Raw genomic sequence first — 23024 nt, forward strand, 5'->3', positions numbered from 1 at the left:
GGATTTGTGTTTTATCAGCTTGATTTGTTTTATTATTGTTTCCTTTCACCAGGATGTAGAGTATTTGTAGCTTTTCCCTGTGGAGCCATCGATGTTCACACATTCATAAATATTTAGAACATTCTGTACCGAGTGATGTTACTAAGCAGCTATTATGAGTTCATATTGTGTAGGAGTGATGATATAGAACCGGTGCCTGAGCTTGTTAATTGGGAAAAAAAATAAACCAGTTGGGGGGCTGTTATAAAAGCTTCATCTCAAGGTTGTCAGATACAGCTCAATACCTTAGACCCCACTGCCTCCATTCCTGATCTCCACTCCTATTTATTGCAAGTTTAATTTTATTTGTAAGTTATTCTCCCATTATTCACAATGCTGGATATCCAGTGCGCTGAGAGGGATTCTTTTGTGAATCCCTCTAGCCCTTCTGCCATCTCCTCCTATAGGAGCTAGAGCCAAAGATCCATGTCCTCATTCCCTGAGCTGAACGCCCACCTACCATCTTTGTCAGCCTTCATGTGTGAAGGACTGAGCTGTGCCGTTTTGCAGCTAAACAAGACTAAAATAGCGCCAACGGTATTGGAGTGTAGAAGGAAAAGCATTGCTCTTGTATTGAAGTGCTTCATGAGTAATAACCCTTCCAATCTCTTGGGATGACGCACGACCTACCGTGCTATGTTTTCCTGCTATTTTATTCCCTTCTTTTGCCCTCTCTCCGCTTTAATTACTACATTTAGAGCAGGGATCTGGGCAGGTATAGATATATTGTATCATTGTGTGTCTGTGGCAGTGAGTGAGATGAACTGATGTTGGGAGAGATAAGTCCAGTGTCCACTGAGGACAGCGATTGTCCTCTCGTCAGCGAGACCGCTTCTGTTCCTCGGTTTGTTTAACCCTGAGGGTTTTGGCACAAACGTTGAGTCGGCAAAACACTTCATGAAGACATACAAACACAAAAACATAGATATTTATAAGTTTTTCGTAAGAGCCATGGGACCACTGCGGATATCCAGCTGTGTTTATTTGTTCCTGGTAGATATTCAGGTCCTGTTCCTTCTACTGCCCTATTGATTTATTCATGGAAGTTATTCCTGGAAGCCTTGAGTTTGTTTTAGCCTGAAGACCCATCTTATACTGCAAATTGAATTTAATTGCACAAGCCTTTAGGCCTCACCCCAGGGTTCCTTGCAGCTTTCCGAACATAGACGACTATATTTTTCTACTTATGGATGGAGAGATAGTTTTGCTTTTGTTGTTATCAGTAACAGGGAAGGACCTCTAAATTAAAACTAAATCACTTTCTGTCATAGTCACCAAGTGTATGCACAACTCTGGTCTATGGAGAATCTTCTTTTTATAGCACGAAAGTGGGTTTTTATTCTAAGGCTTTTTGACTGTAAGATTTAACCTTGGGTCCATACAAATTGTTATAAAGAACAAAAAAGAACATCACAGAATTTACGTCACCAAAAACATGATGATTAACTAAAGCTGTTGTGGAGAATGAGTTACAAAACAGTATGAAGTGTAAATGCCAAATCATTGTCTCATCTTTTGTGTTGCATTCTTTTCAGTTGTTGAATTTGTAGTTTCCACAGTTTTATCACAAGTTATACTCAAGTCTTCTTATTTAGATTTTTAATAAAAACATGTTGCAGTTATCCTTTAATTTCCAATTTCTCTGTTATTTCCCCTCTGTCTGTTGCTGTCTCCAGCTAAACACCCTGAGAGGCGCCATCCTGGAGGACGCAGTACCTTCCACATCCAAGCACGGCCTAGCTCGAGGCCTGCCTCTCAAAGAGGTGCTGGAGTACCTGGTACCCGAGCTGAATGCTCACTGCCTGCGGCTGGCGCTCAACACACCTAAGGTCACTGAGCAGCTGATGAAGCTGGACGAGCAGGGGGTAAGGAGACACAGCGAGCAAACTGAATGGTACTGGGAGAATTTGATTAATTCCAGTATTATTGAGACGTTATATTTTCCTCTCCATCAAATTAATGTCATCTTGAGTTTAGGTTATTGGGGTATTTTTATTTTTATTATTTTTGCTTTTTGCTCACTCCCACACACTTTTATGTATAATTTAAGTACCACGTACTATGAGCAAAGTGTGTCATAAACTCACACACACTCCTCATCTTTAAAAAGAAGAGAAATACAAAACAAGCTCTTTGATACTCGTTCTCCCTGATGCCATCATCCAAAGCTGCACCTCTGTAAATGTCAGCAAGATTTATCCGGAAAAATTGCACCGCGATCATTGTAGAGCAACCCAAGGTGGTTATTCCCAAAATGCCAACATGAGTTCTACCTAAAATGTCAACATGGTTATTCTGACATGAATTCTACGCAGTAAAACCCACATCTCCCCTTTTGATGGCAATGATCGTTGTTCTCTTTTACAGCTGAGTTTCCAGCGGAAGGTCGGGGTGATGTACTGCATGGCGGGTCAGAGCAGCGAGGAGGAGATGTACAACAACGACTCAGCCGGCCCTGCACTGGAGGAGTTCCTACATCTGCTGGGGGAGAGGGTTCGGCTCAAAGGCTTCACCAAGTACCGAGCTCAGCTGGACACAAAGAGTATGTACAATGTACACACACAGAAATCACAAGTTTGGAAAAAGCAGCAGATAGTGTTACACTGACCCTGAAACTTAATGCCTGACTCACAGCAGGGGGGGCTAATGCAGATTGACACACTAAACAGTTCCCATTGATTGAAGGAGTCTTGAGTTCAGTTGGCATTTATCGTTTGATGGATTGAGGCATGCGGGAGGTGACCAACAGCACTGACATGATGAGGATGTTTAGTGCCTTTGAAAATCCAATGTAATATTCATATTAGCTGAATCACAAATTGCTTGGGGCTGCAGTTTGTAAGAAACTACGAGTGGAGTATCTGCTTCTGTGCTTTCTACAAACAAGGCTGATTATATTTCTACTCTCCCTGTCTGCCTCTTCAAACCTGTGATATTCTAATCCATACTATCCTTCTATCAGTCAAATGAATCCTCACAATGCTTTGAGATTCAAAAAATGGGCCAGTCACTTTTTGTAGGACATAACTCAACCTTCAGGAAACTCTAGTAAATTAAATACAACCATGCAAAGCACCCCCTTTTGAAGGAGCGTAATTAATTGAGATAACGCAGCTAGGTTGAGAATGGCCTTTTAAACACCTTGTGACGGTTCTGTTCTCAGAGTGCATCAATGGACTGTGGAGGTGGTGATTAACATGCAGCAGCTCTCTGAACAACTGGAGCCTCTTAAGTGCTCAGAAAACACATCTGATTAGCGCTGGCAGCAGTAGAACAGGGGGAACAAAACCATAATGTAGAATGGTCATTTCAAAGAGAATATTGTTGTGTGTCTGTGGTTCTGGACCGGTTACAAACACATCTCTACACCTAGAAGCAATAGTTGTTTTTGTAAAATAGGGTTTCTGGTTTAAAAAGTAAAGATTTTATTCTAAATTAGTATTTTAGAGGTCACATGAACCTCTTTCACATCGGCGATAATATTGTCAAAGAACACATAAACAGTGTAATTACATAGAAATGATCAGTTCTATGTTTGACTATGAGGAATTCACTTGTGGTTGTATCTCCCCCAGCTGACTCGACCGGCACCCACTCCTTGTACACCACTTACAAGGACTATGAGATCATGTTCCATGTGTCTACCATGCTGCCCTACACACCCAACAATAAGCAACAGGTATGTTCCTCAAACAAACTGAAATAGTATGAGAATGTGCAGGTTTTTTTGCATTGTTTTTTCCTGTATTTTCTGAATATTGTAGTTCATAAATATACCGATAATCTAACTTTAGTTTCTCCTGCTGTTCCTGATTTTTTTTCCAGTTACTGCGGAAGCGCCATATCGGGAATGATATCGTCACAATCGTGTTCCAAGAGCCCGGGGCACTTCCGTTCACCCCCAAAAACATCCGCTCACATTTCCAGCATGTCTTTGTGATTGTGCGGGCACACAATCCCTGTTCTGACAACAGCTCCTACAGGTGAGACTCAACAACACCACGTAGACTTTGCTGTATGTGTATTTAATTTAGAGACTGCTGAATTCTGGGTTGTTTGAAGCATCAGCCATGCTCGGCTGGTGAGTCCCTAGCTCTCCACTAGTCTTATCTGCAAGCTTTTAGATTAGTTTCATCAAAATATGTCAGAAAGCCGAAAGTGTTAAAAATGTGCAAATCTGTAGGCTTTGATTCTTAGTATATGAAATTTCAAGTAAAACATAACAACTTAATTTAAAATCTGCATTTTTAGTTTTTAAACATGGTGCATTTCCAACCTATTATTCCCTTTTAATGTTTCATTCCATATCCGGGCTCCTGTTATACATACATTTTTGAATAACCATATATAGAAACCGTTGTCATACCTATTGAATGCACTCAACTTCTCATGACTCACTTTCCATCACTTCTGAAACAATAATGCTCTTATCTGTTGACTCAAGTGTGTCGTTGCTTTTGCAGTCGTGGCTGTTAGAGCCCCTCTCTGCAGCACATGATTTATGACCACCATCGTCGGAGATGTGTAATATGAAATAAAATGTGCCATCCCGGAGTCACTTATAAGAAATGCCTTGCCTCTATTTCCTGTTTAAAACTGCTCAGCTGTGAAGGACATTTCATTCTCTATTCACTCCTGTCTCTGTCTTGTTATCTAGTTTTCTGTCATTCTCTCGTATCTGGCGCCCTATGAGCCGTCCTCTATCTCCTGCTAATGGCTGTTTTAATTGCTGTCTGAGCACATTGTGTTAGGTCTTAATCATCCCCCGTGGGGCTTCTTCGTTACCGCGCAACAACACACGCGCGCACGAGTTCTGCAACAGAGTGACTGTGGAGCAGATACACTTTACTTCTGTGATTCACAAACGTGAGTCAGGCTTTCTCGAGTGAAAACACACCATCGACGTGAAAGATGGGTTTTCTAGAATTAAATTACAATTCACACTAAGCACAGTGTCACAGGGAATAAGAACATGTCCAAGTAAAGAGCTTGTTTTAGTTAGTTTCTTGTTAAAAGTATCTTCCCACTTTATTGTCAGTAGGTCAAGAGGTTCAACAGATTTAAGGCAGCCTGACCTCTTTCAGTCATGCATCTTGCCAAGTTCTTGATTAATCCAGCAACACATGGATTTTTCCCAAATAGGACAATTTTCTCACCAACTGTTTGTAGTAAACCAAACCACATGTTCTCTGTTTTTTACTCAAAGCAAGTATAATGCAACAATTAACGGATTACACCAATGCTTTGGACCACAAAATCTGCTACGCACACCTAACTGAGAATACAGTATAACATAAATGGTTTAGCCTTGGACGACTACTCGTGACAAGTAGACAAAAACATGTTATGTGTACTTTCCCCACTTACACACACACACACACACACACACACACACACACACACACACACACACACACACACACACACACACACACACACACCTCTGTTTCTCCCACTCCAATTGGTATTGATATGTTCTTTTTCTTGCCCTGGCGCAGTGGGCAGCAGGTTGTGGATACTGGAGGAGCAGAGCTGCCCACACACTGGATATTTATAAGACCACAAATCAGTGAAACCGCAGGAATGCACTCTTTCATTTTTACTGCCAAACCTCCTGCCATGAGGATCACACAACAGCAGCCCCCACTGCACTACACTCTCCTGTTCCCCTCTCTTCTCCGCCTCTGTCACCCTCACCCTCTTTTTCTCATTCAGTCCCTCTTTTTGTTTTATCACTCGTGTTTTTTTTTTTCCATGCTCTCTCTGATTTGCTCTCCGGCTTTCACCCTCTCCATCCATCACCTCTTTTTGTCCTGCGTGAGTCACAGGTCTTTGGTTGGCTGATTCACAGGTGTTTGAGCTCAGTAGAAGTACTTGTAGAGCTCCAGCGACTCGTACTGTGTGATGTGTTTGTAGTCATGGAGAAGAATACGAATAAAAGGTCACATTTTATTTTAATCACTGGTTCGGCCCACTTACAACCACTTTGCTGCTGCTGGTGCTCCTCTCGACAATACCCTGCGTGATTCATTTGTCATTGACAGTGATGCAGGCGAATATTATCTTGTGACTCGTTTGCTTGTGTCGGGGCTGTCAATCTACATCTTTCAGAGATTCATTGAATGCTACTGAAAGTGTAATACAAGCTGCCAGGTGAAAGTTGACTGTCAGGAACGTTACCATTTCTCTACTGTCACGCCAACAGATTGTTTCCAAAAATACTTCATATGCTCTGATGTAATATTCTATGCACTGTGCACAGTTTGCAGAAAAAGCTGCCTTCCAGTAAATTCCAACTTGGTTATTGTATTATACCTGAAAGCATTAACACTCTGATGTTCAAATTGTTAGTGATCTGAAGCTTTTGCACAGTGTATTGGAATATTGAAGGACTTTTTTTAGTTTTTTCTGACAGTTGACGTGTCACTTTTACAATTGAAATAATAATATTTTTAGTAGATAATTGCCATATTGTATTTCTGGGCATCTGATGAAGGTAGATCTAATATTCACTCCCCCTTTTATCTCTGATTTGGTCGCCAACAACTCCTGCAGTGATATTTAAGTTAACATGTTTGTCTGACCCTCCACTTACAAACAGTACTTTCTTGTGGGAAAATCCAAAGTCCAAGCAATATTTGAACATACCAGCAACTACTTGGGGTATTCCCAGCATCCATTTATCAGCAAGATGCTATAAAAGTGTTGTTTTCACTCTTAGAGGCCATTTCAGCCTGGAGTAAAATAATGTTTCCACTCTTAGTTTCGTCTGCCACAAATAAGGAAAGGTGGGAAATGAGGTGTCAAAAAATTTGACGGTTCATATAATTGAACACCACACGTCCCCCCGCGAGGACGGTGCGTCTCTAAGGTATGTTTAGAAGTACGTGGGAGACGTATTGACTTCAGTTGCTTATTAGACAAAGCGATTAATCCCGGTGTCAACTTGTGTGCTGATGCATGTCAGCGGGGCAGCGAGTGGGATGAGGGCTCCGACTCCCAGTTCTACTCTTGTCAGCTGGTAATTATCACCTGAGTGAAGATCTGTGATGGAGCCCAATGAGTCAGGAAGAGGGTGAGACTGCGACAGGTGACCCAGGTACAGGCAACGTGCTCTCGAGCCCTTACAAACAGCCTTTTCAGTACACGCTCTTTTTTCGTTAACTGCCTCCAAAATGTTTGAAAGATTTACACACAAGTCTGTTTATTTCACACGGTGCTGTGTTTTTTCCAGTGAGCAAAAATTCCTCATGGTTCTCTCTTCCAGTCACGTCTTCCCTTCTCAGTCACATTTTCCTCTTTTCTCAGTCTGGGTTTTCTTGGGCTTTGGGCAGGAGATTTGGAGTAGCAGTCTCCCCTCGTCCTCCTCGTCCCCCTCCTCCACCTCTCCTCTCTTCTCCTTCCTCTCCGTGGCTGCACAGCTGAGTTCCTGACATACCAGACAGGGCAAACAGACTCACATGGGCATTCCAGGGACTTAATGAAAGGAGAAGTGAGGTGGAGAGGAGCAAAAACAGGGAGGTATAGGACTTGGAAAAGAAATGAATACATACCATAAGGAAAAGGCAGCACGTAGTCATTGCCTCCAGACAATAGCATTTAGACACATAACTCTGACACCTTAACCACTTTTCTGTTATTTTTACATTCCTGAGATTTAGGCATTAGGCTTAATAGGAAACATTGTCTATGTTTCACAATGTGTCTTGATTTAGTTTGTAATAAAACACTGAATCTAAGGCATCGGATCTTTGGTGTCTGAGGAGAAACGCTCAATTTGTTTGCAGATCTGGATCAATTATTCTCTTTCTCCTTCTTTTCCCTCTTCCCTCATTTTCTTCTTCTTCTTCTCTTTCAGTGTGGCAGTCACTCGCTCCAAAGATGTGCCATCTTTCGGCCCACCAATCCCAGAGGGCGTGATCTTCCCCAAGTCCTCCGTGTTCCGGGACTTCCTGCTGGCCAAGGTCGTTAATGCAGAAAACGCTGCTCACAAGTCACACAAGTTCCGCGCGATGGCCACCCGAACGCGCCAGGAGTACTTGCGTGACCTGGCTGAGCGCCACACCACGAGCACGCCCATCGACCCCTCGGGAAAGTTTCCCTTCATCTCATTGGCTCACAAGAAAAAGGAGAAGAGCCGGCCCTATGTAGGGGCGGAGCTGCGCAGCCTTGGGGCGGTGACCTGGCTGGTACACGCTGAGGATCACGGGACTGGAGGAGAACTGGAGGCTCTCCTCGCCATCTCCAATGACTTTGTCATCTTGTTGGACCAAGACGCCAAGGCGGTGGTGTTAAACTGTGCCACTAAAGACGTGATTGGCTGGATGCTGAGCAGCCCTGCGTCTTTGCGGATTTTCTATGAGCGGGGAGAAAGTGTGTCTCTGAGGAGTATCAGTAATAACACTGAGGATTTCAAAGAGGTGGTCAAACGTCTCGAGGTAAGAAGACACACACACGATACATAATATAAGTCTAATGGTAGAGTACGTGCTTAGATAATGAGCTTCTGTTCCTGTTTTTTCTCGAAATTATATCAATCATTTCCATGTGTTGGGTTTATTGCCATGACACTTTAGTTCAGTTGGTGTCAAGAAAACCTTCAAGAGAAATGAATGAATGTAATTTTGTCCTTGTTGCCTAAAAGGTGGCACTACTCATGCAGCAGCATTGAACCAGACTTTTAATAAGACAACAGAAATGCTCATTCACATCGAGCAGGCGCAGAGAAACCAAATCAATGGACTAAGATGCTGTTGGCTGCCATTGATCAATTACCTGGCCCACTCACCATCTCTCCTGCTATTCACTGTGGGCTGTCAGTCTGCCAGAACGACAACAGTGTGTGTGTCTCCGTGCCAAAGCTGCTGTCTCATATCTGGTCTCTGCTTATTGAGGGAGTTTTCAGAAACACCTCTGGACAACATTCTCCTAATGGCTCGCACACCTACACATACAGTGAAGTGATGCTAGCTCTTCCTTTGCTGTTTCCATGGTAACTGGTTAGAAGAAAAGGTGTTTTCTTATGTAATCGTCAGTGCTTTAGATTACATTCATTCTCCCCACCTCCAAACTGTGTGAGTGAGTGAGCGAGAGAGATGTGATGGTTTATATCATGTATTTATGTAACCTGGATTGAGTCCACCATTTTTTTCGATTTTGCAAACATGCATTTAAACATATTTATTTGGCTCAGGACTAAGAAATGCATGACTTTCATGTGGCATTTTTATAATTCTGGCATTAATCTTCAATCATTTGGCCATTCCTCTGTGCCAGAGAGAGGAAGGGAAGTGGCCTTGGGCCACCTGCTTTGTGGAACTTGTCTCTCTCTCTGTTCTTCTCTCTCTGAGTCCCTCTCTCTCTATTTCGCTCTCTTATTCATCTCTTTACTCTCTTTTTTTTTTCTTGTTTGCTCTTTATCGTTCTTTTTTTTTCTTGTACTCTCTTCCTCTCCCACGCACACATTCAGAGACATCACAGAGCATCATAACAATTCCTGTCAGGTGCCAGTCTGCACCATGATTTATTCACGCTTCCCTGTGATGTTTGGCTTCTATTGAGCTTTCGCTAACACCCTGTTCAGACAGAGAAATGCATGCGTGTCAATAGAGGCTGTGAGAGAGAGCGAGTACAGAGAGTTGAGACTGACTACAGTTAAAAGTAGCTGAGATTGTGAATCGGTTCTATCCATATCCTTTGTTAATTTGTTCATTGCCCCCTGCGGCTAGAGAAGTGATGCAAGCTGGGTCCTAAAGAACTTGAATATTTTCAACTTTTTCACCTGAGACTCGTTATAAAAAAAAAAGAATCATCTGTTCTGCAGTGCTCCTCCAGTGCTTGGGTGCAAAGAGTCTCATGTTTCCATGAGTTCAAAAAAGTCTAAAGTTTCCCAGCAAGATCATGTGAATGCACATGTGTGTATATCTGGGGAGAGGTGAGCCACTAGTGCTGAAGGGCTGAAGCACTAATTCATCTTTATTTATGGCTGTAAATCTCTGAGGAATGAACTTAATTGTTTCAAAAATAATCTCTTCCACTTAAATGAGGAAGCATGTCTACATATGCACTGAATATGTACACATACCTGCACGTATATGCTGAGTGGATTAACCCCAGTATTCTATTAAAAGTTGTTCTGAACAGCTACCAAGTGACTGACACTGAGGAGGAGGAGGAGGAGGAGGAGGAGGAGGAGGAGGAGGATTTTGCCCTCATTTCTTTCCTCAGTTTTTTCCCCTTTGTTACTCTTTCCCCCTTTCTCTTCTGTTTTTGGCTCTTTTTCATCATCTTTGCTCTGATCTGTACTTTCACTCCTGCTCTCATGCTCTCGTTGTTTACCACTCTTCCCTCCTGGTGTTTAGTTCCTGACTAAAGGCTGTGAGACATCAGAGATGACACTTCGTCGAAATGGCCTGGGGCAGCTTGGCTTCCATGTGAACTACGAAGGCATCGTGGCTGAGGTATCTCTCCATACATAACCCACATGCTCTTCTGAAAATACACTATTCATATTTCGGTGGCATATGTTTACAAACAAACTTTGTCACTACTAGGTGGAGCCGTACGGCTACGCCTGGCAGGCAGGACTGCGGCAGGGAAGCCGATTGGTGGAAATCTGCAAAGTTGCTGTAGCGACACTGACACATGAGCAGATGATTGACCTCCTGCGGACCTCAGTGACAGTGCGTGTTGTTATTATCCCACCACATGAAGATGCCACTCCACGCAGGTAGGCAGGATGGGAGATTTTTTAGAAGTCATCATTTGTTCTCTTGAAATTCTTATTCCAGACACTTCTTACTATTCTAGAGGTTATTTTGTTGTAAAAGTTCAGTGGTGTTATTTTGTAAAGAAAAAGTTATAAAGAAAAAGTTTCCTAAGTTTGTCACTCACTGACTTCTTTCCTCCCCCCCTACAGAGGCTGCTCGGAGCTCTATCGGATGCCTGTGTCTGAATACAAGGGCAGCAGCAGCGATAGTGGATCCTTCGAATACAAGTTCCCCTTCCGTAGCAACAACAACAAATGGCAGAGGACGTCCAGCAGCCCTCAGCAGTCGCTGACCGCCTCGCCTCAGCCCCACACGCCCAACCGTGCCATCAGCCTGGGTAGCTCCGTGGGGAAGACCCTGTCCGCCGAGAGGCTGGAGAGGGGCGCAGTCATCCCACGCAGTGTGAGCAGCGATGGCCGACCCCTGGACACCAAACGGTTAGAACCTGTGTGCTTTTTGAAATGTGGAAGATCACAATTATAATCTATTAGGGGGAGTGTGGGAAAGGTTTACAAAAGAAAACTGGAAAGTAAGGATTTTCAAGGCCAGAACTATCCCCGTCTGTTGAAGTCATTAGAATTTTTGACAGTTTTCTATATTTTGAATTCTAAATCATCAGTTATATCATAAATATTTACAGTGTCTATTTTGTTTCCCTACTCTATTTGAGTATCAAAAACCCTTTAAAAGACAGCTGTTGGCTACGTAGCTGATTTTCTTCTGTGGAAAGTGTTAAGTATTCATGATGTTTTTTTCATCCAGACTATGTGGGAACTGTAGAGATCAATGGAATTTCCTGTGAAGCAAATCTGGGAACATTCTTCTTGTTCAATGCTTTGCTTTGTTTATTTCATCTTCCTTTAGTTCCTCTACTTCCGTGTGCCTGTAAATCCTTAGAGTTCCTGTGTCTGTGTGTGTGTGTGTTTGTATGTATACCAGGATGTCTCCGGGCAGTGAGAGCTACAGCCTGGTCTCCTCCCTGGCGTTGGGTCGTTCCCCTCACAATCGAAGCTCTCCAAGCAACTTGTCCTGTTCCAGTGACGCCTCCGGAAGCTCCGCTCACTGGAGACAGAAGTCCATGCCCGAGCAGTAAGGGAGAGCAGGCCGAGGGGTTGTGTTTGTTTGTTCGTGGCTTGTTTTAGACAATTTTTTTAATGAAGATCATGATGTATCATCAAAAAAGCTCAAATATATTCCCCCTAGTATTAAAAAATCGTTTTGTGCTGCATTTAGTCAACTATTGAGGTGCTTTTTAGGGGATAATATAGTTGTCCTTTCGATTTAAAAGGCCGATTCATTAATTTCAACCCAGAGAGTTAAAGTCAACTAATTCATATATTATTAATAACAATATGACACAAGTTCGCTTGAAATGTGTTAATTTGACTGTCGTATCAGTTTACGACATTTTAGAAGTACATTTTTGATAATCGTAAATGTACTTAAAGCAAAAACAAAGTAGTATTTCTGATTTTGTACATGTTCGCTCATTTACCAGGTTTGCAAGCAGCCGCCACTCTCCCATGCCTTCGGAGAGACGAGAGGTGGTCGGCGAGGGCGGGTCCAGTGGGAAGTCCACTCCCAATTGGTCAAGAATGGAGGAAGGGGGAGGAGCAGAACGGGGGTCAACAGGTGAATATATCTTGTTGTGAAATACTTGAATCAATACAGTTAACATTCAATGGATTGATAAGGGAAATAGATCAAAACATCTTTTAGAAATGCAAATGTATTTACTCCTGATCATGATGGTGGGACTCCATGTGTTATTAATGGGAGAAACGTGAGGACACTTGACACCATTGATGAGGGAGGTTGGAAAGAAATCCTCCATATTCATCCATATTTCTAAATCCTTGAGGTGGCAGGTATCCAGACGTGTGTGTTGTTTGTGCCTCCTCGTCTGCCAGTGTCATATTTTTTTTGCAGCAGCTCGTCTTCCTCTCCTGAGATTCCAAATGTGACAGCCTTCACGCTGCCTCTATACACAATCTTCTCCTTCCCCACCTCTTCCTCCTCAGCTCGTTGTTCATTATATTGCCTTCTCACACAGGGTCTTAATGTTTCTGTAAAGAGATAAAAAAAAGGTGGGAGGATAATGACACAATCAGAAACAGTACAGGGAGAATTATTGAATGGGGGGGTGGAGGGAGGTGATCTCAATTACAAAATATGGCATTTTTTCTTGTCACTTTTCTCTCTGTACTAAAGAGGAGAAAGAGAAAGGGGGGGACATTCCTTTCTTTCCTGTCAACACACTTGGGCAAACTGCTCTTTGTGTGCCTTTCCTTCCTCTCCCTCCACTCTCTTCCTCATTCTCCACGGCCGTCTCATTGCCTTTCATTCAGTTTTTTCTTGTACACGGGCATTCATGTAATTATGAGTATTCTCCAGTGCACTGTGTTTTGGGGAGTTTTCCTCCTTGTTTTCCAGCTCGGCCTCTGAAAGCCACAGAGGCTACATGCAGCCGTACGGCTCCTCTGATTCCCAGCAGGATGTCGCTTTGGTTGATTGTTGACCAGCCTACGTTCAGCCATGTCCTCAAGCTCCCTCAATCACAGAGAAAGGCACTAGTCTTTCATTTTGTGGTTGTTTAAAGCACTTACGTCCGTAATGGTCAGAGAGGAACAATGCATGCTGGGCCAGCTCAGGCTAAGTCGGCCAAATGTCCAGCCCTTCGCGGTCCACTTTGCCGTCTCTACGGTTTAGGGTTCTGTCCTTTCCTCTTCCTCTTTTCATACTCCTTCTTCCATTTTTACCCACTTGACCCGCTAGTCTTCAGCGATGATGATGTGGCTATACTTTGTCCAGAAATAACACGAGTCATGCAGAGGGCAGAGTACTTCGTTTAGCTCATAATTGCCGTCAAACACATAACAAGACATTAACTCAGGATCCTAATGGAGCCTATACATGGTTTTGTTTTAATGCAGTTATTGCATTAAGATTCCCTGCTGCGTGTACCATTCAACACAATCAATATATCACTCACAAGCATGTAGCCTCTTGTAATGCATATATATGCACAGGCATTCAAACAAGCAAGCATGTTCTCTAATTAGTGAAAAGAGCCCTGTGGCTTTTCTGTGCAGAGGAAACTACGCAGAGTAATGAATATGAGATTCAAGAGAGTTCACTACATTACGGGCTTCATCCCAGCAGATGTTATGATACCTCCCTTAGCGTTTCCCTTAATGGTGCTCTGGCCATTAGCCGCCTTCTCTGTATGTCTTGTTGCGTAACATCTTGACAATTACACAACCGTCTCATTTATTCCCCAAGTTTTGCTTCAGGAGACACGCACACTTCCTCTGACATGGCACAGCTTGCCCAGGAAAAATAAAGCCGACACACCGTCTGGGGACAAATTTCGGCTTGATGTGCATCGCGTTTGATGACACATGACCCGGGGATTTTCGTTCATGAGCACAGCAGAAACCAAATGGATAGAGTTTGTGTTATGAGTCTCTTGGAGGCGTGTGTGCTCTGTAGCAAAAATACAGATAAATGAGGGGATGAGGGGAACATCTCTGTCGAATCATTGCTGCAGGGTCCATGCATGTGTCACTAACCCAAGCTGTGTGTGTTGGTCGGTTTGTTGCAGAGGCCCCGGTCTCCAAGTCGGGTCAAGGCTACTCTGGAGCTCCTCGCATCCAGAGGCAGGAGCAGGTCATCCATGTGTCCCCGAAGAAGGGAAGCCAGGTCTGACTTTACACCATCACAACCCTCACAGCACAGTTTAAATGCCCTGGAACCTCTGTTTTTCAGATATATGGGCATTTTATTATTTTCTATTGCAGATCAGGAGGTGGATGTAGGATTTTAACATTGTTAGAAAGGGTGTTTTTCAAAATGTTTTCCTAGGGAATACTACATGGATCTTGATGGAAAAACAGGCACATTTAGGGAACTGATATATGAGCATGTGGAATTTGGTGCAACTTGTTGTTTGTCCTTGGCGGAGGTTTGTCACTAAATGCCAGATTAGAGGCTGAAAAAATGTTTTGTTTTTCACTGACATGGAACCTTCAACTCTCATTTTCCCTCTCTCTTCCACTTTCCGTTTGTTCTGGCAGTCGGACGGCCCTTACTCTGGCCACTCCAGCAGCAACACTCTGTCCAGCACAGCTTCCAGTGGCGCTCACAGCGACAGTGATAAATGGTATGAAGTAGGAGCAGGTGGAGGCTCCGCCGCTGACCAGGGCGACACGGAGCCCAACGGCCTGGGAGGAGGAGGTTATCTCCAGGGTGCGTCGGCCGACAGTGGCATCGATACCAGCTCTTACGGAGCCTCGCACCACACCCACCCGCACTCTCATCACGGCAGCACCACCTCCCTGCTGGCTCCCAGTGGCAGCAGGGAGAGTAGGGAGAGTAGGGAGAGTAGGGAGAGCCGGGAGAGCCGGGAGAGCAGGGAGAGCAGGGAGAGCAGGGAGAGCCGGGAGAGCAGGGAGAGCAGGGAGCGATCGGCCTCTCCGTGGCACAGCCCCACCGAGGGAGGCCGCAGGATGCTGGAGAGGTCCCCTGCTGCTGCCGAGTCCCCGGGCCCTCCAGGAGAAAGGAGCATGGACGGGACCGGCCGAAGCCCACCTACTCATCTTCTCGTCAGGGATAGCAGCACCTTCAGTCTGAATGAAGCTGGATCACACTCAAGGTCTGTGTTTGTGGACTTTTCAGTGTTTGTGTTAATGGTTTTCAAGTCTTATCTTATTGAATACTCAAAGCGCTGCACACATTCACAACCACATTCATACAGAGCTCCTAAACTAGACTTTTTTCCATCACATGTCATTCACTGACTGTCAAAAGGGTTGTCAGGGGCAATTTGCTCAAGGATACAAAGTCATGCCAACTGCAGGGTATCAAACCCCCGACTCTCTGGTCGTGCTTATGCTCTACCTCGTCAGAGTCTGGAAGGGAGTTCAACCTTTATTCTTGTTGGCAGATATTACTTGCTGTTTAGGGTTACAAGCCAAAAAGATTGTGAACGAGAGCTTTAAATGCACCCTGTGGTTAGAAAGTCAGCTTCACATTTTAGTGTTCTTCAATAAAAACACACACTGTTTATTTCCGAGGCCTCACGAATACAAGGTTAGCCAGTCTCTTGCTCAATCACTTCTGAATCATCTTAAAACTCTGTGAACCTTGAAAGAATCAGGTAATAAGAATCTGAAGCAGATGGCTGACACAGTCACTCAAAAAACAAGTTGGTAGTTTGCACTGCACACTTAGCTTAACTCCCTTTTTCCTGCCATTATTGCTGACAGTAGCCGACACACAGTTGACTAATGGCCACGCCCACACAGCCAGTAGCATATGAACATCCCAAAATATGCTCAAAAATAAAAGTTGCAGGAAAAAACGGTGAAATAGCCAAAAGAGACACTTCCACCTGCACAGGATAATAATCAGGATAAATCAAATATCTCTAAATAAAAGGATGTCCTTCCAACTTCAGTGTTTCCATCACCTCTGCAACATGCTTCCAGTTCTCAATTCTTTCCTGGAAACCAAGCACAGGAGTAATTCTAACTCCCTCTTATCTTTCCACATTAGGCCTCAGGAAATGTGGAACACGTGTCCCGCTCGTACAGTTGAACTTGTGTCTCTTCCTGTGTGAGCAAGACTTAATTTGCCCGTTCGGATATAGTTACAGTTCATGACCTGGGTATCGTCTGTCCAGCGACATTTGTTTTCTGTCATGGTGGGAAGTGGCTCGACCCCAGGTGGTACCATGATAGAGTTTTCCATCGATAACTTAATAGAATATGTCCTTCCTGATGAGCTTTAATTAGTGCTTGATCCAGGACTAAGTGATTCTTTGGTGCAAAAAGTTTTCAAACACTTGGTTTTTAACACTGCTCCCTCTGCTCCCTCTCTTTCCTTCCTCCTTCCATCAACACCAGGCACTCAGGCCACAGCTCGCCCAGAGACGAGTCCTCATCTGCGACTACCTCTCCGTCCTCCCAGTCCTCCGCGTCCCCAGGGCCCAAGAGCTTCTACCCTCGCCAAGGAGCTCAGTCCAAGTACCTGATTGGCTGGAGGAAGCCAGGCTCCACCATCAACTCTGTCGACTTCGGAGACACACGCAAGTAAGAATGGATGACAGAAATAAAGTGGGACACAGAACGACAGCCCTTCAAACCTAACACTGGGTTTAGTGTGTATACGGATGGATAAATCATTTAAATGATAAGACCTTTCTGGAGCTTGTTAAGTTTTAAATGTCTTGTTTGATTTATCTGGGCCAGTGGACGTGAGCACTTGTACAATATAATGCAACTGATTCAGTTAGTTCTACATTTTGTGAAGCTAATAATGTTGGATTTATGTCAGAGGTGATATCCGTCCATATGCTATAGTTTACAGTGTTGTTATGTCAGACGACGACAACAACAACAGAACAGTCCTATATTTTTAATGATAGTATTTATCGCAGCACCGCTTCATAACATTGCATTTGATCCTATTATGAGTCTTTTTGGCAAACTACTTGATTTCCCTCTTGTGGCTGAAGAGAGGATTACATTCAAGGACTAACATGTAAATAAATGAATGTACGAGACCTGTAGAAAAACTACTATTGAAGCTGAATGACCATGTTTTTAATTTGAATAATTGGGACAACACGTGAATTATGATTAATTTGTGTCATGATTATTGTCATTTAATTATCTGTCTGTGTGTGTGTGTGTGTTTAGGAAGTCTCCAGGAGAGGGTGGAGTAGAGGGTATTCCAACCCCTGCAGCCAGGCCCTCTCTTCGGGATATGCACTCACCTCAGCCTCATGCTAAATCTACGATGGAGGAAGATGTGAAGAGGCACGGGGCTCCAGACAGCCCCCCAGCCCCACGCAGGCATAAGGAAAAGGTGCACTTTTGTCAATCATAGAACACAGTCAGGCTGTTAATGGGGACTTATTCTAAAAGTTATTGGACATCTCACTCAGCTAGTAATCTACTATAATAGATCTATAATCATTTAAATCCTCAGATACTCCTGGCCTCTAAACCCTTACCTGGTTTCCGATTTTGTGTTTTCGTGATATTAAACTGACACCTCCTCATCATTTCCTGTGCAGCACGGCCAGAAATCACCAACTGGCCATCATCTCAGCCACCGTCGCTCACTCCATCGCACCCTGTCAGACGAGAGCATCTACCGCGGCCAGCGCCTTCCCGCCCTGAGCGACTTGGTGGCAGAACCAGTTAGTGATGTTCTCTTCAGCTGCTCCACCCTCCCCCGCTCACCCACGACCCGGGGTGTGCCCCTCCGACGGCCCTCCTATAAGCTCGGTGTCAAACTGCACGGTAAGATCGCTGTGGACATTGTGCACATGTACAAAGATGGTTAACAGCTGAACATTTACAGAATTAACTGTAAATCTGAGTTCAAAACACCAATATTTCCCTGAAGGACATTGTGAAAATTTCGTTTTGCATTCAGTCCTTTCTAATTTCTGTTTGTAGGCGACCTTTCGGCGTCTGACACATCCCTGGTGGATTTGGTGGAGCGACAACGCGGACCCCTCCCACAGGAGCTGATGCCCCTCCCTTCTTCAGAAAGGGACAGCCCTCTGGATTGGACGCACTTGGTGGACGTGGCCAGTACCTTTGAGAGTGACAGGAACCCTCACTACGGTAAAACCATTAACTTATAATCGCACGTCTTCACTTTTATATGGTTTATCCTCTTTTGATATTTTTATTTCTTGACAAAAAAAACCGACTTTAATTTAAAGAAATTCTGCATGTTTTGACCTTCAATGTAAAATAATTTTAAGGCTGTGCTAGTATAGTTATGATGTTACTTGTTATTATAATGAATTTTTATAATATGTGTTTTTGTCTTTGCGTTCAGCTGCTTTATTTATGCCCCGTGATTGTGACTTTATCTTGTTTTCACCATTTTCCATTTCTCTCTCCTTCCAGTTCAGAGAAGTTATGTGTTCGGGGATTCAAATCACCGGAGCAGCGGCGCCTCCAGTCCACAGCAGCCTCACATCGAGCTGCAGCCGGCGCCACTGTCTCGGCCCTCATCAAGGTAACGTCTACGCTTATAGGACCTGAGAGAGAGAGTTTGGAGAAATAAACCAGAAGTGATGTTTATACAGTGAGTTAGTTACGATCTTCGTTCCTCTCCACAGTGAGGGTCACATAGGGCTGGAGAGGAAAGTGACTAAACTTGAGGCGATTGTGAAGATGCTCCAGGAAGACCTGAAGAAGGTGAGAGAGAAAACACACACACACACACACACACACACACACACACACACACACACACACACACACACACACACACACACACACACACACATCCACTTTGCAGACACGTGCACATTTGTCTGCATCTGTACTGAACCTCTTCTATTCTACACTATATTGAGCTAAAACATGATTTTCCGGCTCCATTTTCTATTCAAGTGTCAGTGGGGGTGAAAAATGAAAGGCTTTAGTTGGCTTGTGTACAATGGACCAGGGAGCAGAGGGTGTAAATATACAGTATATTTGTTATCAATAGAAAATACGCAGTCAGCAGTCGAGTGCTGAGGAACTACAGCTTTTTTTCTTAACTTGAAATCACCTGGAAGAAAGTGAATGGTTTAACTTTGCTTTCATATTCTTATAAGAACCATTTGAACTAATGTACTCAAATGATTCCACTCATTCACCCGTTTTCCAGTTAATGTTCACACTTCATTTACTTTCAATGCTCCCAAGTGAAAGGCTCAAACACATCGTATTTTATGACTATAATATAATATAATGCTGACCTGCACCTAAAATTCTCCCTCGTATGTAAGAAATAACATCTTCAGGGTGCAGCTTGTTATCTCTGTTGAAATGCCAACTGATAAAATCTGCCCACAAATCCCGTAAGCTCACTGGTGACCTAGTGTCTGAACCCCTGACTCGACTTATGTAAACACACAGACGGTATTAAGCCATTTTCAGACATGAACTGAAAGAAAATCGGGCTCAGACATTTGCCAGAGTTTGGTTTGGACACTGCAGGAGATTGTTCGAGTTAGAAGTGTTATACAAGGATATTTGTATTCTTCCAGTATTGAGTCGGTTGTGTTTTACAAAAAGTCAACAGCACGCCCATCCGCTCCCAGAGAGACAGATTTATTTAATGCTTTCCCGTGTGTTACCTGCTTAATAATTGATTATGATTATTGTGTTTTTTCTCCATCTCTTCGCAGGAGCGTGAAGAAAAGCTGCGGCTCCAGGCTCAGATCAAGCGGCTGTGGGAGGACAACCAGAGGCTGCAGGAGGAATCTCAGACCTCGGCCGCCAAGCTCAAGAAGTTCACCGAGTGGGTCTTCAACACCATCGACATGAACTGACGCGCTCCCGCACGTTCTAACCTGCACACGCACCCACACGACTTCATCCATCAGCACACACAGTCTGGACAGAGACGCGGAGCGGGAGACACGTTCTAAGACTCATTCAACCTGATGCCGAACCCTCCCTCCATCTTCCATTGGCTTCAAACATCAGGGGCTTCTATTGCCGACCAGTCTCAATCTCTGCAGACCCTCTGTTCAACTCCTCAGGATGAGGCCCAAGAAGAACGCGTGTTGTTTATCACATTATGAAGGACTGACCTCTGAACTCCTGCGGGACCACGAGAGCGTTGCTGAATTGAGCTTTCTCTCATCTCGCTGTGCCAAAATCTCTTCAGCAAAATAACCAACAAGAGAAAACACCCCTCCTCCACTTGGCCTTTTCCAGTTATTTCAGATGCCAAGTTCTCCCAAGTGGACATGAGTCTCTTTTGAAGACGACTGTCTTTTTCCTCACCGTTCCCATTTTTCAAGCACCTTTTTCAAATGTTGCCCAGCTCCTCTGGAAGGTGATTTCAGGTGTTTCGTGCCAAATCAGCCCCCCCCACAGCAGAGGGTTGGTCTCTGACTGGCCTTGCAAAGTCAGACAGGGCAACAATAAATCTGCCAGCCCAGCCACTAAAGTGTTCGCTGTAACACAGACGGACAAAAGAGCCACAAGACAGGAGAGGATTCTGTTTCCTTCACATGTAAAAGGAGAATAAAGAGGTTAAGCAACTTTCTTTTTTTTCCCCTGCTCACAGTTGGAAACCCCTGAACAGTCTCCGCGGCCGTTTGTCCGTGAGCCACTGACACGGAGTCGGGTCGATCTGCCGCCGCACGGCTGAAAAGTCGGGATTTGTACAGTTTTCATTTCTCGACCTCTGTGCGAGTCAGGTCCGGATTGCAACATTCGATCTGTCTCAACAGCACAAACCACCACCTGACACAGGAGTATATATTTAAAAGCCATCGGCAGTGGTGCCATAAAAACAAGACTGATATCCAGAGTGCTTTGGTTCCATCCCAGTCGTTCGTGTCTTAAAAGCAATAGGAACAAGTCGGAACTCGTGTTTTTCTCCCTCACGAAAATGGAGAGTTTGCTCTTAGAGGAGGTTTGATGTGGGATTCGGTGATTTAAAGGTCAAACTGGCAAAAACGCCGGTGTCTACTGCACAAGAACCTCAAGAGGCTTTTTCCACCGAACATCGTGTTCAGGGGGAAACAGGAAAAGAGGACGCCACTCATCATTCCACACGACTGGAAAACAAAGAGCCAGCTGAAAATAAATGACAGAGACATTTTGGATGAGAAAAGTGAAGGTTTTTCTGTTTTTGTTCCTCGGGTTAATTTATTTCCTTGTATTATAATTCCAATAAATAAGTTGTTCTATTCGTAACAGTACAACTGACATCAGTGTTTTAGTTCCTGAAGAAAAAGGGTCACTAGCTATATTATTTAAACGGCTTTCTTTCTTAATTCTGGCTAAAGCCGGACTATAATGCTTTTTATTCTGTATTCTGTTGTAGTTTGTGGTGCCCAAGCCTGCTGTTGTGTTGCTTACAGTGCCCTCTAGTGACGACCAGTGGAAATGTCATGGTTATTAAATGTGCTGCCAGTCACCCTGTATTTCTCCAACGACTCTTCAGCCGTCAGTCATGGACCACACACACACACACACACACACACACACACACACACACACACACACACACACACACACACACACACACACACACACACACACACACACACACACACACACACACACACAGGACAGGACAAATCATCAGAAGCTTTGAGAGACAATCAAAGGTTGATTTTTGACGATGGGAGAGTCTGTGTGTGTCTGTGTCTGTGTGCTTCAGTTCAAACAGTTTTGCTCAGGTTCAGTCTTTGTTGGGAAACGTGTGAGGATCTTTTTCCGAAAGCTATTCAACAATAATGACTTGTTTGGCGATGTTTAAAATACCCACCATAAAAGGGAGCCTCAGTACCTTGCTGTACTCGTGGTTGTGTGTGTGTGTGTGTGTGTGTGTGTGTGTGTGTGTGTGTGTGTGTGTGTGTGTGTGTGTGTGTGTGTGTGTGTGTGTGTGTGTGTGTGTGTGTGTGTGTGTGTGTGTGTGTGTGTGTGTGTGAGAATGTGCATCAGTCTATCCAGCCGTGCCTACAGTCACTTGTTTCGGTCATTTACTCGCAGGAAGAGCAGGGATGTGCCTTTAGAAACAGCACCTGGGAAACAGATTAAAGGGAATGGCTCCTCCTTCTATTTCTTAAAAACACACACACCTGACTACACAAACACACACAGACACACATTCACTTCACAGACGCGGCCTCATAAATGTTTGTTTGGAGATTGTGCTTCTCTTGGTCAGATGAATATTTTTATGTAACACAAACAGACCAGGCAGGGATGAGTGTGTGTGAAGTGTACGAGAAGTGTGTGTGTGAAGTGTGTGTGTGTGTGTGTGTGTGCGTGTGTGTGTCTTTACATCCAGTTACATGCAGTGTATTATTCAGAGCAGCTGGCCGTTGTAATAACGAGTTTAATGTCCAAGCATATTTCCCCTGAATCACAAAGCCACTTTTATCCCAAGCAGATGCCACAGAGCTTCTTCCCTCAGACAGGTGTTGGGGTTTATTCCAGGTCACTAACAAAAAAACAAACAGTTGTCAGCCTTAATTCCCCCGTCGTCTGCCGTCAAACCCTTACGATGAAAGACTGAGCCAGTAAATTAGCGTCTTAAATCGATGCAGCTCAAACCCGTGCAGGAGCAAAACAACACGACGGCGCCCCGATCCGAATGTAAAGGGAGAATTAAACGAGCCTAAAGAAATGTGATGTTTACGATAACTGACGTTCAGCGAGTTGGACGAGTGGA

At 44.1% G+C, this 23024-nt stretch overlaps 1 protein-coding gene across 3 annotated transcripts in view; it reads left to right on the plus strand.

Annotated features, from left to right (window-relative positions):
* Positions 1-20855, plus strand: part of sipa1l1 (signal-induced proliferation-associated 1 like 1) — a 58288-nt gene extending 37433 nt beyond the window's left edge. For 2 of the 3 annotated variants that reach the window (XM_034580972.1, XM_034580974.1), the window contains 20 exons: positions 1716-1904; positions 2407-2581; positions 3615-3718; positions 3865-4022; positions 7898-8477; positions 10401-10499; positions 10593-10768; positions 10958-11245; positions 11748-11897; positions 12307-12440; positions 14413-14510; positions 14885-15168; positions 15241-15462; positions 16715-16900; positions 17510-17678; positions 17890-18118; positions 18278-18448; positions 18740-18851; positions 18955-19033; positions 20014-20157. In XM_034580972.1, the coding sequence (XP_034436863.1) occupies positions 1716-1904; positions 2407-2581; positions 3615-3718; positions 3865-4022; positions 7898-8477; positions 10401-10499; positions 10593-10768; positions 10958-11245; positions 11748-11897; positions 12307-12440; positions 14413-14510; positions 14885-15168; positions 15241-15462; positions 16715-16900; positions 17510-17678; positions 17890-18118; positions 18278-18448; positions 18740-18851; positions 18955-19033; positions 20014-20157 (3747 nt within the window). Of the gene's footprint in view, positions 1-1715; positions 1905-2406; positions 2582-3614; positions 3719-3864; positions 4023-7897; positions 8478-10400; positions 10500-10592; positions 10769-10957; positions 11246-11747; positions 11898-12306; positions 12441-14412; positions 14511-14884; positions 15169-15240; positions 15463-16714; positions 16901-17509; positions 17679-17889; positions 18119-18277; positions 18449-18739; positions 18852-18954; positions 19034-20013 lie in introns of all 3 variants that reach the window. The other variant, XM_034580973.1, reaches the window with a different exon arrangement.
* The last annotated feature ends 2169 nt before the right edge of the window (positions 20856-23024 follow it).

Source organism: Hippoglossus hippoglossus, chromosome 24, assembly GCF_009819705.1.
Source record: "Hippoglossus hippoglossus isolate fHipHip1 chromosome 24, fHipHip1.pri, whole genome shotgun sequence".
Lineage (NCBI taxonomy): Eukaryota > Metazoa > Chordata > Actinopteri > Pleuronectiformes > Pleuronectidae > Hippoglossus > Hippoglossus hippoglossus.